The 19,671-nt window shown below is 43.7% G+C and overlaps 1 protein-coding gene across 2 annotated transcripts in view; it reads left to right on the top strand.

Moving 5' to 3' along the window:
• The first annotated feature begins 14,499 nt into the window (after positions 1 to 14,499).
• The window catches only part of LOC133539050 (SPARC-like protein 1), a 28,374-nt gene continuing 23,202 nt past the window's right edge, over positions 14,500 to 19,671 (top strand). The window contains exons 1-3 of one of the 2 annotated variants that reach the window (XM_061881080.1): positions 14,500 to 14,569; positions 18,621 to 18,676; positions 18,788 to 18,841. In XM_061881080.1, coding sequence (XP_061737064.1) covers positions 14,524 to 14,569; positions 18,621 to 18,676; positions 18,788 to 18,841 — 156 coding nt within the window. In that variant the 5' untranslated portion in view covers positions 14,500 to 14,523. Of the gene's footprint in view, positions 14,570 to 18,620; positions 18,690 to 18,787; positions 18,842 to 19,671 lie in introns of both variants that reach the window. The other variant, XM_061881079.1, reaches the window with a different exon arrangement.

The following is a 19,671-nucleotide window of genomic DNA, read 5'->3' as shown; positions in this document are numbered from 1 at the left end:
ACGTTCTGGACCGCACAATTCCTGGAGGACTTGAAGGCCAGGTTTGTGCGGTCCCAGCCAACAGATGCGGACCCTCTCCCCGCGGCAACGCCACCGGCTTCGGCTCTCCGACCGGCGCGTCCCCCGCCGCCATCTTTCCTCTCGGCTCGACGGCTGACTACGGCTCTCCGACCAGCACGTCCGCCACTTCCTGCATGCCTCGCGGCTCCCGCGGCAACGCTACCGGCTACGGCTCACCGACCGGCGCGTCCTCCGCCGCCATCCTTCCTCTCGGCAACGCTGCCGGCTACGTCTCACCGACCGGCGCGCCCACCTCCTCCTTCACGTCTCGCGGCTCCTGCGGCTCCGTCGCCTACTGCGGCTCTCCGACCGGCACGTCCGCCGCCGCCATCCTTCCCGTCGTCTGCTGAGCTGCTTCTCCCTGCTCCTACGCAGCTTCCAGCGGCTGCTCCCCGGCTGCTCTTTCTGCCAGCTCCCGCTCTCTTTTTTGGATCGCCGAGAGCTCCAGTGGAGCCCACAGTGAGGTCACTTTTGTCCTCCTGCTGGGACTCGGCGCGGGACGTGTCTTCGTCCCTCTTCCTGGCCTCCTCCCGCCCGTCCCTGGTTTTCGCACCGGGGGACGCCGACGAGCAGGCATGTCTTCCCGCAAGTGTGGACGGTTTCTGGCAGCCGCCTAGTGGAGGGGGGCCCACAATACACTGCGGTGCAGCCAGGCACACACTGCTGTCATCCCCGCCAGCGTCTCCTTCCACGGAGACATCTACGTCCCTGGCGGGCTTTCGCCTAGCCCCAACGCCGGCTCCACGCCTAGCCCCAACGCCGGCTCCACGCCGAGCCCCAACGCCGGCTCCACGCCGAGCCCCAACGCCGGCTCCACGCCGAGCCCCAACGCCGGCTCCACGCCGAGCCCCAACGCCGGCTCCACGCCGAGCCCCAACGCCGGCTCCACGCCGAGCCCCAACGCCGGCTCCACGCCGAGCCCCAACGCCGGCTCCACGCCGAGCCCCAACGCCGGCTCCACGCCGAGCCCCAACGCCGGCTCCACGCCGAGCCCCAACGCCGCCAAGAGCAGCACCACGCCGGGCTTCGTCACCGCCGGCATCCGCTATTCCTCGGCCAGCATTTGCTGCTCCTCGCCCGGCGTCATCTGCCGCTTTCACGCCGCCGATGACATCTGCAACAATCACGCCTCCGATGACGCCTGCCGCTTCAACGCCGCCGATGACGTCTGCCGCTTTCACGCCGCCGATGACGTCTGCCGCTTTCACGCCGCCGATGACGTCTGCCGCTTTCACGCCGCCGATGACGTCTGCCGCTTTCACGCCGCCGATGACGTCCGCCGCTTTCACGCCGCCGATGACGTCCGCCGCTTTCACGCCGCCGATGACGTCCGCCGCTTTCACGCCGCCGATGACGTCCGCCGCTTTCACGCCGCCGATGACGTCCGCCGCTTTCACGCCGCCGATGACGTCCGCCGCTTTCACGCCGCCGATGACGTCCGCCGCTTTCACGCCGCCGATGACGTCCGCCGCTTTCACGCCGCCGATGACGTCCGCCGCTTTCACGCCGCCGATGACATCTGCCTCTTCCACGCCGTTGATGACGCCTGCGGTTTCCACGCCGCCGGTTACGTCTTCTGCTTCCCGGCCTGCTTCAGCGCGCCCGCTTCTACGTCGGCCGTGGATGTGGCCGTGCCCTGCGCACTCTCCTCTTTTTCGGCCAGTGATTTGGCCGTTCCCTGGCCGCCCGCCTCGCCAGTTCCAGCGGCGCTCTACGCGGCGCCGCCACCTGACTTTCCCTCGCTGGCTGCGGGGACACGAGGTTTGGCAACCCTCCACCAAATCCTCCCTCCACCCTCCCTTACATTTTGGACTTTTTTCCATTTTTTTTTCTTTCCCAGGGAACATCTGGTATCTGTTCCTTGAGGGGGAGGTCCTGTAACGATGTGTCACTTCATTTCTGTTAGTTTTTTGTGTTTTTGTATTTACTTCCGGTTCAGTGCTCTTATTTTGTTGTATTTCCTGTTTTTATTCACGGAGCACTATTTTTCTCTTTTCGTTGATTGGCAGCGGTTCACACCTGCTGTCAATCACACCAGTGTCTATTTATGTCTCACTCGAGCACTCCTCAGTGCTCGATGATAATATTATGTTGAGAACGTTTATCTGCACGACTGCTTTATGTTTGCTTTTGTTATTTTCTTTTGTGTATTAAATTCATCTTACCTCCACGCAACTCTCCTGGATTCTTGCATACTCGGGGACACACAACTGCAGCCATGCGACATCCCAACAGTAACGTCTCCTTTTCATTTTTGCAAAGTGGTCAATCACTCTGGACAGACATGGAAATATTACAGTAACTGTTATACAGTTGACCAGTGGTTCCCAACTGCTGGCTCCTGACATAAAAGTGGATTGTGTGTCCTTTTCAGTGAGGCGCAGTCAGATGTGTGCATGAAAAAAAAAAGTTTAGGGAGAAAAAAATCCAATTGTGGCAACAAAACCAGATTATTTTAGCCTTTTTTGTAGTGACTATTAGTGAGTATTTTAGCAAAAGGCAAACCGACTAACAAGTTGGAGGAGGACTCAGGACAGACAGGGAAATATATTTAAAAAAAATCTAAATGGGGCAACAAAACCCGATATTTTCAGCCATCTTTCTGAAAACAAATACAGAAATGTTACTATTTTTTTCTGGAAACAAAACCAGATGCTTTAGCTGTAGCCATTTTTCTGGTGACAAAACCAGATTATTTTAGTCAAAGTCACACCGATTAACAAGACAAGTCTACTGTGCTATTTTTCTCTGAAATAAACTTGAATGATTTAAAAAATTGGCTCACGACTTGATGATATGGAAAAATGTTTTTCTTCCTGAAGATAAAGTATTTGAGAAGCACTCAACTCACACATGCTTACTCCAAATCATCATTGATGCAGAACCAGCAGACAATAACCAACATTATGTTTCATGTTCATTAGAAATTCCCCCGACAGCTCGTACAGCAAATGAATATGTTTGTCTTGATACAAGGAATAATGTTAGCTAACTTAGCATCAACTTAAGACAATGATGTTGCCTAGCTAGCTAGGACTTCACTTACATCTCTCATTCCTGCTGCTTCTTCCCTGCTGCGGGCGAATAACTTTCTGATATCCATCTAGGAGTTACAGTTCGAGTCAAATCAAAATCAAAATAATGTAATTAACAAATCGTTGTTGGCTAACGTTACCTACCTCAGCAGTGATACGCATCCCCCCTCTCTCTCTCGCTCTCAACCGAAGTCTCGATCCACACGTGAATAAATTACCATATTAAGTAGCCATGTGCTCACTGTTACGTGGAGTAATACAGTAGCAATCAATTACCATACTAAGTAGTATGTGCGCTGTTGTCTATGTTATGTAGACTTAAAACTCTGAAGCGTTTTTTTTTTATTGGTGAACTTTTTACTGGGGCACTGCAGATCAACAGTGGGGCACGTGCCCCAGTGAAATATGTCTGGCGAGGCCCCTGTTGTAGCCGATAACGTTCTCACGACCGAGAACTATCCAATGCCATTCATCCTGATGACAAGAATGCGGAATACGGGCGTGTTAAGTAGCCATTGCCTTTGACACTTTCAACAACATGTACGTATCGATTGTTAGTCTGGCAAGATGTTGTGTGCAGCTTCCCCGATCACACGTACAAGATTGAAAGGCATACTGGGTGACACAGAGTACACTGATGGTTGTAATATAAATGTGGCGGACTTCCAGCCGCCGTCCCCGTGTGGGTTGCCGTGACACTGGACACAAGACGCATCATAGCAGGTTTGACTGTTGTTTATTATTTCAATAAACCTGTCTTGTTCTGGCCATCCGACCGCGTCACTTTTCAGCGCGCGGGCTCTTCCTGCTTGCCGCCTCTGCACGCCTTTCGGCGTCTGGCGTTTGCGTCCGTTGCGGGGGGTCGTCATCTCTCTCTCTCGTCCTCGATCGTTGTGCTCGTTGTCGGTTTGCCGTCGTGTCCTTGCCTACTCCTTCTCGATCGTTCCTCCTTCCCCTCTTTTATGCTGCAACAACCGATGAGCAGATTGAGCGCAGGTGTGTGGTGAACGCACCTGTCTTGGCTGGCTGGAGCGTCGCTCTGAGTGCGTCCCGCCTCTTCTCTCCGCTGCACGCCCCGCCTCCTGGCCGCCGTTGCGGGTAGGACCGGCATTTGTCCGACCCTGCTGTCGGCTCCTTGGCTCCGTCTCTCCACAATAAACAATTTTAACATTTACTAATATGCGCCACGCTGTGAAGCCACACCAAACAAGAATTGATTAACGTGGACCCCGACTTAAACAAGTTGAAAAACTTATTCGGGTGTTACCATTTAGTGGTCAATTGTACGGAATATGTACTGAATTGTGCAATCTACTAATAAAAGTTTTAATCAATCAATCAAAACATATTTCGGGAGAACATCCTCACAGTAACACAACATAAACGCAACACAACAAATACCCATAATCCTTTGTATTCGTGACAATTCCTGCATATATTTTACACCTCCTCCGCCCCCAACCCCGCCCACCTTACCGACGCACGGGGGGGTGGCGGGTTTGCTGCTAGCGGGGTGTATACAATAGCCGGGTGTGTCACGGATACAAAGGATTCTGGATATTTGTTGTGTTGCATTTATGTTGTGTTACTGTGAGGATGTTCTCCCGAAATGTGTTTGTCAATCTTGTATTGTGTGGCTTCACAGCATGGTGCATATTTCTAAGAGTGTTAAAATTGTTTATATCACAACCATTAGTGTACTCTGTGTCACCCAGTATGCCTTGCAGTCGCGTGCGTGTTGCCGCAGAAGCCACACACAACATGATGCTGGACTGACAAGCAGGTCGTATATGTTGTAAAAGGCGTCAAAGCCAGAGGCTTCATAGCACGACCTAATACTTATTATCTGGGTGACTACCGGCAGGCATTCTAGAGAATAATAGCTTCTCCTATTGTCTTCTTCGCTTTATGACACGGGTCTTAAACGGCTCTTTGAATGGAAAGGATACCGATCCCAGAACCATGTATATCAAATATTTCCGGATGGTTCAACCGCCACCCGCCCGAATCTAATTAAAATCTATTTTGTCGTCGTGTCACCCGCCCGACCCGCGGTTTATCCGCGGACTCCGCGGATGAGACCGCAAACCGCGCATCCCTAATGTGCCGCAAACCATTTTGCATCATTTAAACTTGATCTAATATTCCAGACATTTTTTGGCATTAATCAAAATAAAAACCATATTTTCCGGACCATAGGGCGCACTGCCGATGAAGGCTCTATTTTTGATCTTTTTTCATACAAATGGCGCACCTGATTATAAGGCGCATTAAAGGAGTCATATTATTATTATGATTATTTTCTAAATGTAAAAGACTTCCTTGTGGTCTACATAACACGTAATAGTGCTTCTTTGCTCAAAATGTTGCATAAATGATGTTTTACACATCATCTTCAACTCACTTTCTGACAGTCTCTCTAGGGGACGGTCTTATTTACGTGCCTCCACTTGGACAGCGTCATCTTTGTTTTAGCGGTGTAGCGTGCAAGGACGCGAGTGGAAGAAGTGTCAAAAAATGAAACTAACTGTTGATGAAATTCACACTTCACTTCCAACAATAACGCAGCAGCATCTCCTCATCCGTGGCTCACCAGTGCAACAACAACACCCAAAATGTGTCCCGTGAAAAAGCGTCCGACCGGAACTCTCTAATAAGTAAAGTTCCTTGGGTGAATAATGTAAACTCACTACAACGGTAGTTTAAAACGCTTCCATAGCGAGATATAAGTAAGAACTTGGCACTACTTTATAGTAGAAATGGCAACAGTGGAGGATGAATGTCACATAACAAGGAGATAAAGAAAAAGAAGAAGCTTATCCACTACGATGCATTTTTTTGCAGGATTTTTCTGCAGATCCCAAATACAGATCAGCAGGTACCAGAAGCTAAGAAAAGTTGCTTTTGCATAATATTGTGAAACAACAGCAGATAATAAGTCTTACCTTATACACACAGCATAATAATACTCCTATGTTGACGCGTATCAAGCGGTGTGGCTTCATAGCATAGCAAAGTCCGACTAAAACATTTTGACAGATTTTTGAGTGCCGCGTGTAATGTTCTATATTTTCAATGGAACATATAAGATGTTGCTGTTGTTTACTTGAGTCATATTGCCATCATATTGCAGTCTACACATGTCTCTTATGTTTGACTGCCATCTACTGGTCACACTTCTCATTACACCATGCACCAAATAAAATAGCTTTGAGGTCGGTAAGCACAACCAGAATGATTCCGTAGATTTAGTGCACCGGGTTATGAGGCGCACTGTCGAGTTTTGAGAAAGAAAAAAGATTTTAAGTGCGACTTACAGTCCTGGAAGATACGGTACCTAAAATCATTGAAAAGAGAAACATGAAAACTTCATGCTGTTAACTATCTGTCTGGCTGCACACGCTGGGAAGGAGTAGTCAGGGCAGAATACTGAACGTATTGACAGAGCAGTGTGAAAGCTGATGTGTTCAATGTGTAAACAAGTCAACCGTCTCAAAGGAATATATTGGCAAAGGGAGGCACTTTCTTAACAAATATGCACATTTTCATGACTTTGGGCTCCTGAAACTGTGGCCCCCTTCATGATGTTGTTGAAGAGCCCTGCCTTACAGTCACTGGCTCAGTCAAGTGTCACACACAGGCAAAAGTGGCATTTCTTTCCAAATAATATACAGTGGTACTCAGCATACCACTTCTGTATTTTCCGGACCATAAGGTGCACCGGAATATAAGGTCCCACCAGGTCTATTTTTGTACACACAATAGGGCATTTAAAAGACTTCCTTGTGGTCTACATAACATGTTTGGTGCTTCAAAGTGTTGCATACAGTATATGAGGTTTTACACACCATCTTCAAGCCAAAATCTGACCGTCTCTTCAGTCTTACGTGCCTCCACTTCGACAGAGTCTTCTCTTGGTCATCTTTGTTGTATTTTTTAGTGTGTCCGAAGCGAGTCTACTGACAGATACAAGTTTGAACGGCACACTACTTTATATTAGAAATGTCCCACAACAAGAAGACAGAGGAAAAGAGGAAGTTCATTGACTATGGCACGGACTACAATGGCAGAAGCGCGCAAATTATTTGCATAATATTGTGAAACAAAGCGCCAGATAATGTCTCCTAACAGGAGTACACACAGCATAATAATACCGTACTTCGAAGTACGTCTGACTGCGGTAAAGGCCAACAATCCATCAAGCGGTGCGTTTTTTCATAACTTACCGGAGTCGTACTAAAACATTTTGACAGATCTCTGAGCGCTGTGTCTAATGTTTTATATTTTCAATGAAACATCAACATTTTGGTCTTGCTTGCTTACGGATACTTGCTAGTGTCATTTATTGGACAGGTGTCAATCTGCTATGCTCAAGTACCTCTTATGAGTGACTGGTCACAGTTACCATTACACCATTTACCAAATGAAACTGCTTCGAATTGGGTAAGTACAAACAGAATGATGATACGTCGTCTTATAAGGCACACTGTTGAGTTTTGAGAAAATTAAAACATTTTGAGAGTGCCTTATAGTCCAAAAAATACGGCACTGCAATTTACGAGTATTTTGAGAAACGATCTATCTCTCGGCTTTTTGTTTTGATTGAGCATTGGTGGTTGCTATAGAGCAGGGGTCGGGAACCTTTTTGGCTGAGAGAGCCAAGAAGCCAAATATTTTAAAATGTATTTCCCTAAGAGCCATATAATATTTTTTTTTAACACTGAACACAACTAAACGCGTGCATTTTTTAGTAAGACCAACATTTCCAGAGTATAATAAGTCTCTTATTCTTCGTAATAACATTGTTATTCTGAAGCAAACTGTGGAAGGGGCGTGGCCTGCGGGCCTGCAGCAAAGCGGGATGTTGCCAGGACCGGCCTCGAAATCAGCGACAGGTGCGTAGAGAGCCCACCTGGCCTTTTTATCTAATCACCTGTCGCTCTGTTATAAGCAGCAGCCAGGAGGAGAGACGGGGTTGGGGCTGGAGCCAGAGCGCGAGTGAGGACGAAAAAGAAAAAGACAATTGCTGGAAAGCAACGGACAGACTAATTGAAAAAAACAAAACAATATTTTACCCTAAAACAGGCTCTTGGTGGTCTGAAGAACCCCCAGGAGGGCAAGCCCAACACTAACCACTAATAAATAAATTACTTCTTACCATTAACGCAACTTCTTGAACATAAAAATGCATGAGAATGTTTTATATTTTGAATGATATTTTTAACACTGTGATTACAAGTGGAATTATTAATCACTTATCCTGTTAAGCAATGTCAGCTCAGATTTATCCGAGAGCCAGATGCAGTCATCAAAAGAGCCACATCTGGCTCTAGAGCCATAGGTTCCCTACCCCTGGTATAGAGCCTGAGGTCGGCAACCCACATGCAGCTCTTTAGCGCCGCCCTAGTGGCTCTCTGGAGCTTTTTCAAAAATGTATGAAAAACGGAAAAAGATGAAGGGAAAAATTTTTTTTTTTTGTTTTTGATATAGTTTCTGTAGGAGGACAAACATGACACAAACCTCCCTAATTGTCACAAAGCACACTGTTTGTATTAAACATGATTCACTGATTAGAGGATTTGGCGAGCGCCGTTTTGTCCTACTAATTTTGGCGGTCCTTGAACTCACCGTGGTTTGTTTACATGTACAACTTTCTCCGATTTTCTAAGACGTGTTTTATGCCACTTTTTTTTCCTCGTTTTGTCCACAGAACTTTTAACGTTGTGCATGAACGCACAAAGGTGAGCTTTGTTGCTGTTATTGACTTGTGTGGAGTGCTAATCAGACATATTTGGTCCCTGCATGACTGCAAGCTTTATCGATACTAACATGCTATTTATGCTAGCTATATGTACATATTTCATCATTATGCCACATTTGTTGATATATTTGAGCTCATTTGGTTTCCTTTAAGTCCTCTTGATTCAATTTATATCTCGTGACACACTATCTGTATGTCATATGGCTTTTAAATTTGTTTTGCGGCTCCAGACAGATTTGTTTTTGTATTTTTGCTCCAATATGGCTCTTTCAACATTTTGGGAATGCCAAAATGAATCCGGCCCAAAACATGCCGTCTAACTCGCAAGTGATAGTTTAAACCAGGGGTAGGGAACCTATGGCTCAAGAGCCAGATGTGGCTCTTTTGATGACTGCATCTGGCTCTCAGATAAATCTTAGCTGACATTGCTTAACACCATAATTATGAATAATTCCACTGAAAATCACAGTGCTAAAAATAACGTGCAAAATATAAAACATTCCCATGCATTTTAATCCATCCATCCGTTTTCTTTAATTTTAACTAAAGAAATATAAAAACAACTAAAGAAATATACAAACAAAAATCGCTCACAGCGGAGGCACAACTTGGGCTAAGGAACAAAGCTAACGCATAAACAGACTATGAACACGAATCAAACAAAACTTACTTGGCATGGCATGAAGCACAAAACTATGGCAAGGCATGAAATAAGTCAGCACAGGGCAACTGACTGGCAAAGACGAGCTTAAATACTGCCTCTGATTAGTGCTCGGGAAGCAAGTGAGCGGGCATTTTGTCCACCCGAGACAGTTGGACAAAATGAGTAACCAAGGAAACCAGACAAGGGAGTGGAAAAAAACAGGAACTTAAAGAGTCCAAAAGACAAACAGCACATGGCCAAACAAAAACATGATCAACAGACATGACATTTTATTTATTATTGGTTAGCGTCAGAATAACAATGTTATTAAAAAGAATAAGAGACTCATTATACCCTAAAAATGTTGGTATTACTTAAAAATGCACGCATTTAGTTAAATAAATGATAAATGGGTTGTACTTGTATAGCGCTTTTCTACCTTCAAGGTACTCAAAGCGCTTTGACACTACTTCCACATTTACACATTCACACACACATTCACACACTGATGGAGGGAGCTGCCATGCAAGGCGCCAACCAGCACCCACCAGGAGCAAGGGTGAAGTGTCTTGCTCAGGACACAACGGACGTGACGAGGTTGGTACTAGGTGGGATTTGAACCAGGGCCCCTCGGGTTGCGCACGGCCACTCTTCCACTGCGCCACGCCGCCGTAGTTGTATTCAGTGTTAAAAAAATATGATATGGCTCTCACGGAAATACATTTTGAAATATTTGGCTTTCATGGCTCTCTCAGCCAAAAAGGTTCCCGACCCCTGGTTTAAAAGGACAGATCAACAACCACAGGAAGGAAGAAAGTGGGTGTGTAGGACAAGCTGATAAAATTAATTGAATTACAGACCGTGTAGCCCAGTCAGGCAAATGCTGTACAAGGTTACATTCATCACTAATTTTACGTATTCTGTTTGATCTCCTTTCCAGTTCTCTCATTTTAATGTCTGTTTTCCTCCATTTGCCACCACTTTAGTCTGAATTAAAATGCCTTTACGTGTCCATGATTGAGAATGGACGAGGCTGAATCATTTTTGCTCACCGTGCATTCCCTCGCTGCACTTTATTTGCTAAACACATTTGAACCTGCACTTCGCCTGCCGCCCCTGTGTCCTGTGGTGAAACAAAACGTCAAAAAACTACCGTCTTTCTTTGTAGTACATTCTATTGTATTGTTTTTCATACACTATTTATGATGTACAAAAATGTTTTTCTTTTTAAAAGGCACATTCTATGTCAACATGGTGGAGTTCTGGAGCGGCGCAGCACCGATTCCATTGCTTTTAACTCATTTCATGAGTGATTGGAGTCACACAACAAACTCAACTCGCAAACTGAGGTACCAGTCAGTATATTACTCAACACAATAACACCAGAAGCAATGTTGTAATAGTTGGACGACATCAGGGATTCTCAAACTGCGGCTCCATCTAGTGATATGCTAAATAATCACTTCATTGATATATTTCAACAGAGTGTTACTGTTCCATCTTTGTGTCATGTTCCAGTGGCCAAAAATATGAAATATACTTGCTAAATAAAACCTCAGCTGGTTTTTGATGAGTATTTAGACCTAATATGCTACTGGATTTTAATGTTGGACATTATGGTTGTACTTGGAGAGCCGAGTATTTTCTGAGGTGAAACGCTGCACGACATGATTGTATTTTTCTGCCTACGAGTCTACAACCCGCGATTGATTTTCTTTGGTGACAAAAAACTGGGGTTACATAACACGTAGTAACATTTAAAAAAAAGTTTTTTTTTGTTTTTGAAACTGTGGAAACAAAGTTTGTACAGTAGGATGTATCCACTTCCTGAATGTCCATATATGGTCTGGGACTGCAATAAATCCTGAAGAATTCCTTGTTGAAACTGGCGGTGGAGTTGAAACCTGTCATTAGGCTGGCTATGTTCACGACAGTCTGGAGCACTTTGCAAAACCACTCGGTGTCTCGCTTTAGCAAGGAGGGGCGTGATTGATGCTCCCTGTGGCACGCAGACCTGCGGTTTTACTATGTCTGCGCATTCGCCGCGTGGTTACGTGAAGATGTGTGGCGCTTTGACCTTCACTGTCGAGGAAGCAGCAAGTGTCGGAGATGCATGTGATATTTCAAAGGAGAGGGACAAACGGGGAAAAGTGTACGATATAAGATGTTTGCGCATGGAAATGATCAGAAAGTTAAGTCAACAAATATTGACCTCTGCTACATATTTGCCACAACGTGACTCAGTCAGTCAAGGTTCTGCATGGATTAAAATCAATATGTCCCCTAAAGTTGCAAGATTATTCTTGGATTTGGACCTCAGAAAAAAAAAAGAACCACTTTTTTTTATTTTTTTTAACTTTTTTTAAATACCTTACCTTTATCCCCTTTATATATTCATGGGGGCCTAGCAGGAACACATCAGGAGCACCACCGATAGACGTGTTCAATAAAGATATGACTGTATAACACACCAGGGGCCTCAAATCCAAGCACATTTCCTTGTTACATCGCAATCAGCGTGGAATTTATCTCAGGAGTTGGCTTACCGCGGCACACCTCGGTCACGCCCCAGCTTATATCACAAAATAACATATCCAAAGTAGCCATGTGCTTTAAGGAGAACTGCACTTTTGGGGGAACTTTGCCTTCCTTCACAATCATTATGAGAGACATTGTGATGGATTTAATTTATTTTGCATTCCAAATATAAAATATATTCCATCCAAAGTTTGTTTACATTTCCGCCGATAAAGCGCTTAAAAACATCCATCACCTCCAATGGGGTCTTATATACATGATGTAAGTATATATGTCATGTAGTAACATTCATAATAACATGTAATATATACATGATGTAAGTATATATGTCATGTAGTAACATTCATAATAACATGTAATATATACATGATGTAAGTATATATGTAGTATCTAGTAACATTCATAATAACATGTAATATATACATGATGTAAGTATATATGTAGTATCTAGTAACATTCATAATAACATGTAGTATATACATGATGTAAGTATATATGTCATGTAGTAACATTCATAATAACATGTACTATATACATGATGTAAGTAAATATGTAGTATCTAGTAACATTCATAATAACATGTAGTATATACATGATGTAAGTATATATGTCATGTAGTAACATTCATAATAACATGTAATATGTACATGATGTAAGTATATATGTCATGTAGAAACATTCATAATAACATGTAATATATACATGATGTAAGTATATATTCATATATTCCCATTTACATGAAAAATAACTCATAATTCTGACAAAGAAAAGGTGGGTGGAACCAAGCGTCTTTTCGCGCCATTCTCACCATTTCCGGGTCCAAATTGGCTATCAGAGCGTCCCAACTTGTCGTGATACCTACTGAGACATCTCAGGCCCAGGTGCGAGGCATGATTTATGATGTCAAATAAACTTACAGGGAGCAAGGAAGCGAAGAAACCACTGAATGATGTCAACATAGGCACACACATGTCATGCGTTGACAAGCGACGCGTCGTGGAAGACACAGGAGGTTGTTGTGATTTTGGGGATACAGATGAATGAGGTAGTACCGTAAGGTAGAAAAGGGACATTTTTTTAATAAATGAACAAAGAGTGAGAGCAGTGCTATGAAGAAAACCAAACAAAACAAAACTGAAACCCAGCAAAAAGACTCACGGGAAATGTGGAGCAGACGGCGTCCACAAAGTAGTGCATATTAGGCTTAACATTAAAAGGTTTCTTTGTAGTCCAGTGAACAAATAACATCATCAATGTCTTGACATCAAAGGTAGAAAAAGGATCAACTTAAATAGTCTTGATTGTGAACAGAAAACAGGTGAAATGGGAAATGCTTCAAGACAGAAGTGAAAACACCAACAACACCGGAAGAGCTGTCAAAATAAAAGCACTGGACAGAAACTAAAACAGTAAAAAAGCGCAACATAAGGCACGGCCTGGCGTAACCAGCTGTGCAACACAAGTGAACACAGCGCAGCTAGAAATCATTTTGTCTGCGTTAGCACTTCTAATAACAATATCACTAAAACTTTATATATACACACACATATATATATATATATATATATATATATATATACAGTGGGGCAAAAAAGTATTTAGTCAGCCAGCGATTGTGCAAGTTCTCCCACTTAAAATGATGACAGAGGTCTGTAATTTTCATCATAGGTACACTTCAACTGTGAGAGACAGAATGTGAAAAAAAAATCCAGTAATTCACATTGTAGGAATTTTAAAGAATTTATTTGTAAATTTTGGTGGGAAATAAGTATTTGGTCAACCATTCAAAGTTCTCACTGATGGAAGGAGGTTTTGGCTGAAAATCTCACGATACATGGCCCCATTCATTCTTTCCTTAACACGGATCAATCGTCCTGTCCCTTTAGCAGAAAAACAGCCCCAAAGCATGATGTTTCCACCCCCATGCTTCACAGTAGGTATGGTGTCCTTGGGACGCAACTCAGTATTCTTCTTCCTCCAAACACGACGAGTTGAGTTTATACCAAAAAGTTCTATTTTGGTTTCATCTGACCACACGACATTCTCCCAATCCTCGGCTGTATCATCCATGTATCCATTTTGGTATAAACTCAACTCGTTGTGTTCGGAGGACGAAGAATACTGAGTTGCATCCCAAGAACACCATACCTGCTGGCCTGGGAACGCCTGGGGATGAAATGGCTGGGGAGAGGGAAGTCTGCTTAGGCTGCTGCCCCCGCGACTCCACCTCACATAAGCAGAAGAAGATTGGATGGATGGAAACAAATAAGTAGGCTACAATGTTGTGCCTATTGGCACAGGACTTTTTAAAATTAATTATCTGTGTGCTTTCTTTCTCTTCTGTGTCCCTCCGACCCCAAAGATCCTACTTCCTGTTGGCAAAGTGCACCACTGACTCGCGTGCGTGCGTGCGTGCGTGCGTGCGTGTGTGTGTGTGTGTGTGTGTGTGTAATACAAAAGGCCAGGTTTTGCAGAGGCACACAGTCATGCCTGAAGCAGGATTCCCAATCACCTTCCACCAAGTGACCTCAGGTAAAATCCTATTTTGATGTACACTCTTTGGTCAATTTCATGTTTTTGTTCCAAGTCTAGACACAGTCTGTGAGAATATACTGTAATTCTCCTCACCTGCAGCCCATACCTGCTCTCCAGTCTAATTGCAGGCTGAAGAATGCACTTAATAGGTTGGAAAGATTTCTGTGGACTTGATAATGCTGCAAATGTCAACTGTAAATCACAAAGCAGACAATCCAGGGAACGCATGTCTGTCTGGAGGGGAAAAAAAGACTATTTGTTTTTTTGAAATGACAAAATCAATCATGTGATGTCAAAGGTGGGCGAAAAGTCAGGGAAAAGTAGAGGAGTGTGAATGTTCCACTGCTGGAGTGAAATGCTGACAGAATGTGCTTGGAATGGAAGAAGAGTTTACATTTCTAGGAAAAAACAGAATTTCATCTGGAACTTGGGAAAGTGTGTGAGTGGAATGTGTTGACGTTGGAATGCTTTGAATTGCTGGAAAAATGTGCCAATTTTGGAAGTTTAGGAAATGGACAATTCATTTTGAATGGGGAAATGTCCCTGAAAACTGGGAATTCTCGGACATCCGGGAATTTTTTTTTTTTTTTACAAATTGTTGAAAGAGAGCACACCATTTTGAACAGGCTGAATATTTTGGAGTCGGAACTGTTGGAATCGGATGAAAAATGTGGGAATTGTGGTACTTTGAAAAATGTCCCATTCGTTTCGATGGGAATTTTGGGAAAAAGGGGAATTTTTTTTCAAAACGTTGAAATACTTGAATGTTCTGACTGAGTTGAAATGGTTGGTGTTGGAATTTTTGAAATGTCCAAGTAGTAACATTTTTAATTGAGAAATGGTATTAAGGAATTCCAGGGCTTCACGGTGGCAGAGGGGTTAGTGCGTCTGCCTCACAATACGAAGGTCCTGCAGTCCTGGGTTCAATTCCAGGCTCGGGATCTTTCTGTGTGGAGTTTGCATGTTCTCCCCGTGAATGCGTGGATTCCCTCCGGGTACTCCGGCTTCCTCCCACCTCCAAAGACATGCACCTGGGGATAGGTTGATTGGCAACACTAAATGGTCCCTAGTGTGTGAATGTTGTCTGTCTGTCTGTGTTGGCCCTGCGATGAGGTGGCGACTTGTCCAGGGTGTACCCCGCCTTCCGCCCGATTGTAGCTGAGATAGGCGCCAGCGCCCCCCCCGCGACCCCGAAAGGGAATACGCGGTAGAAAATGGATGGATGGATATTAAGCAATTCCAGGAATTCCAGGGATTTATTTTCCAGTTCAAAAAAGAACTTTGTTTCTTGTCCCGATTAAGAGGAATGTTGATGTTGATGGTGGAACGGTTCAAGTGGCTTGAAAAATGTGGAGGGAGTAGGCGCCAGGAAAAAAGGGAATTTTGAGAATTCCTCGAACTCGGAAAAATTATATTCTGAATTTTTAGGATGAGTGGAATGTGTTGAAGGTGGAATGCTTTAAATAGGTTGAAAAATGTGCAAATGGTGGAAGTTGAAAGAAATAGACAATTCATTTTGAATCAGGAACTGTCCCTGAAAACTGGGATTTCTTAAAAATCCGGGAAATTTAGGGTATTTGTCAAGGGGAAAGCCACCATTCTCCCATTGGCTGAAAAGTTTGAAGTTGGAACGCTTTGACTCAGGTGGAAAGTGTGGAAGGAAGAGCTCACCAACATCCGGAGAAGAATAATAACTAGATGAAGTTTGTTGCAGAAAAGCTCATCATTAAAAAAAGGTTGGCATTGACAGCAGTTTCCCTCGCAAAGAGGCAGGAGCTGCATTTGCTGCTGATAAAAAAAACCCTGAATTGTTACGGCGAGGTGGGGGTCGCAGTTTGCTGCAGGGTTCCTTACCCCGGGATGCAACCTGACCACTCTGGACAGGACGTGCAGGTAGGAGCATGGTTTATTGTTGAAAAATCAAAGAGGTACAAAAAACAGAAGACAAACCGCCGGAACAAGGTGCCGATCGCACTTGAAGCGAAGGCTACTACTTAGCATAGACTAAAGCTAAGCAGTACTCATGGAACTGGAGCATGAAGCAAACAAAGAAGCCAGGCCGACTGACCGGCAAAGGCAGGCTTCTATAAGCCTCTGATTAGGTCAGCGTCCCCAACACCAATCAGAGCCAGGTGAAAATAATAGGTAGCCAAGGTAACTAAAACAAACTCAAGGGTACACAAAACAGGGACTGAGGGAGTCCAAAACTAACAGAAAAAAAACAAAACATGATCCAGGCCACGGATCATGACAGGGCCTCCCCTTAAGGACAGATTCCAGATGTCCATAAAAAACAAGCAGGGTCAAGAGTCACGGGAGGGTGGAGGGAGGACTTGGCGGTGGGTCGCCAGACCAAGTGTCCCCGCAACCAGCGAGGGGAGAGTCAGGCGTTCAGCACTTTTTAAGCCAAAATGCGTCCATTCTCCCTTTTCTGTCTAGACACTATGTCTGCCTGTAAGTACTCTGTGTGTGCGAGCTGCTGAATATGCTCGTCTGCTCCTAAAACCAGCAATGTCATGACGTGAGGACTACGCGGGCGCGGGGGGACCGCTAATTTTCAGAGGCGGTATGGTACCGAATATCATTGGTATCGCGCTACTATACAAATACCAGTATACCATAAAACCCAAATATATATATATATATATATATATATATATATATATATATATATATATATATATATCCATCTATCCATCCATTTCTACCACTTATTCCCTTTGAGGTTGCGGGGGGCGCTGGTGCCTTTCTCAGCTACAATCGCGCGGAAGGCGGGGTACAACCTGGACATGTCGCCACCTCATCGCAGTACATACATATATATATATATATATATATGTATATATATATATATATATATATATATATATATATATATATATATATATATATATATATATACATATATGTAATATAATAAAGACATGCACCTGGGGATAGGTTGATTGGCAACACTAAATGGTCCCTAGTGTGTTAGTGTTGACTATCCATGTTGGCCTTGCGATGAGGTGGCGACTTGTCCAGGGTGTACAGCGCCTTCTGCCCGATTGTAGCTGAGATAGGCACCAGCGCCCCGAGCGACCCCAAAGGGAATAAGCGGTAGAAAATGGATGGATATATGTTATATTATATTATTATATTATATTATACATGTATTTATATAGCGCTTTTTCTCTAGTGACTCAAAGCACTTTACATAGTGAAACCCAATATCTAAGTTACATTGAAACCAGCGTGGGTGGCACTGGGAGCAGGTGGGTAAAGTGTCTTGCCCAAGGACACAACGGCAGTGACTAGGATGGCGGAAGCGGGGATCGAACCTGCAACCCTCAAGTTGCTGGCACGGCCGCTCTACCAACCGAGCTATACCGGTTGGTGTGTATATATATATATATATATATATATATATATATATATATGTGTATGTGTATGTATGTATGTATGTGTGTGTGTGTGTACATAATATATAGATATAATTAATATATAATTGTATATTAGGAGTATGTGAAAGTTGGGCTCCTACCTTGCTTACTTCCCTGACGACCTCCTTAAAGTGTTGTAATCAGTCAGAATTATCAAGCTGCTAAAATGTGCCAAAAGATGGATAAGTGGGTAGAGTGTGTTTTACATTTTCCCATCATGCACTCTCATAGATTTAAATGGGTGTCATTTTGAAATTTGTTATGGTGTTTAAAAGTTTTTCATAATATCCACAGTTCTTTTTTTTTTTTTTTTTCTGCAGCATGATTAGGGAAGGTTGTTTGCATTGTGTCATAAAACGAAATGCTGAGATGTCATCTCCAGGTACTTCCAAGGGTTGTTCACCTGATTTACTCACATTGTCCACAAGACGGCAGCAGGTGTGTTGAAGGCAGCGACCACCTGCTGTGTGAAATGAATGTGTGGTGGTGCCGTGCTTGATGAGACTCCTGACATCACCAGGGCCAATTTAAAGATGCTGTTGGGCCGCACTTGGCCTGCGAGCCCTAGTTTGGACACCCCCGGTCTAGCTGTATACATTATTCTTAAATGTGTTTTGTTGTTCCAGGCATGAGGGCTCGCATCCTGTTCATTTGCCTGCTGGCTGCAACACTTGCTCTCTGTGTAAGTAGCAAAGAATGGCACTCATCTCTCAAATAGATAGAGTAGTACTTTAGTACTTGATTGATTCCTTCAGGAGAGTACTTCCATACTGACATTTCTATTCACATGCAGGTGGAAAGTCATCATCATGGAAGACATAGGACTTCCCATAAGGCCAAAGAAAAGGTAAAACCAACTCTTATTCAACTTGAAGAGACTCTGCCTGGTGTACTAATAGCACATACTGTACATACTCACATAAAACCCTCTATCCTTACCTTTTCCATCCTTTGGAACTGAACTAATGTGTGGCACAATTTCCCCTGTGGATCATTAAAGTTTGTAGTCTAAGTCTATCAACAGCTCTGTTTAGATTGATTAATTGATTGATTGATTGAAACTTGTATTAGTAGATTGCACAGTTCAGTACATATTCCCTACAATTGACCACTAAATGGTAACACCCCAATAAGTTTTTCAACTTGTTTAAGTCGGGGTCCACCTTCATCAATTCATGGTGAGAGCAGCTGGTTTAGGGAGAATGGGGGTTGTTCTGTCTCGTGCACCTTTGACATGCTCCTGATTTTGTGTAGTTGCTCGCCACAAAAGCCCAACCACTCCCTCAGATTCCAAGCCGTGGTTGGAGAAAGGTAACAACTTATGTCAATTATTATTCAAAATAATTGTGAGTGAATCAGAATGATCATCACAATACAGTCATCGCTTGTTAATGTATTGAAAATACTTCCAAAACTCCACAAATACACAAAAGTGTTTTTACTCACGGCCAACGAAAAAACAAAACGATTCCCAACTAAAAAAAAACTATTTTCTTCAATTAATAAAAACGATTTGCAGGAATAAAAAAATATTGATATACAATTAAAAACATTTTTTTGCAAGTATTAAAACAATTTTTGTTGAGATCCGCTTTTTGGATCCTCCACATATTATTGTTTGTGGTTCCATTTTTATTTTCACTCTCCGTCTGATGCTATTATTTCCTGTTTAAGTCG

The sequence above is a fragment of the Nerophis ophidion genome, linkage group LG20 (assembly GCF_033978795.1).
Source record: "Nerophis ophidion isolate RoL-2023_Sa linkage group LG20, RoL_Noph_v1.0, whole genome shotgun sequence".
In the NCBI taxonomy this organism is placed as follows: Eukaryota; Metazoa; Chordata; class Actinopteri; order Syngnathiformes; family Syngnathidae; genus Nerophis; species Nerophis ophidion.
Note: the sequence above shows the minus strand (reverse complement) of the source record. Positions and strands in the feature narration are given on the sequence as shown.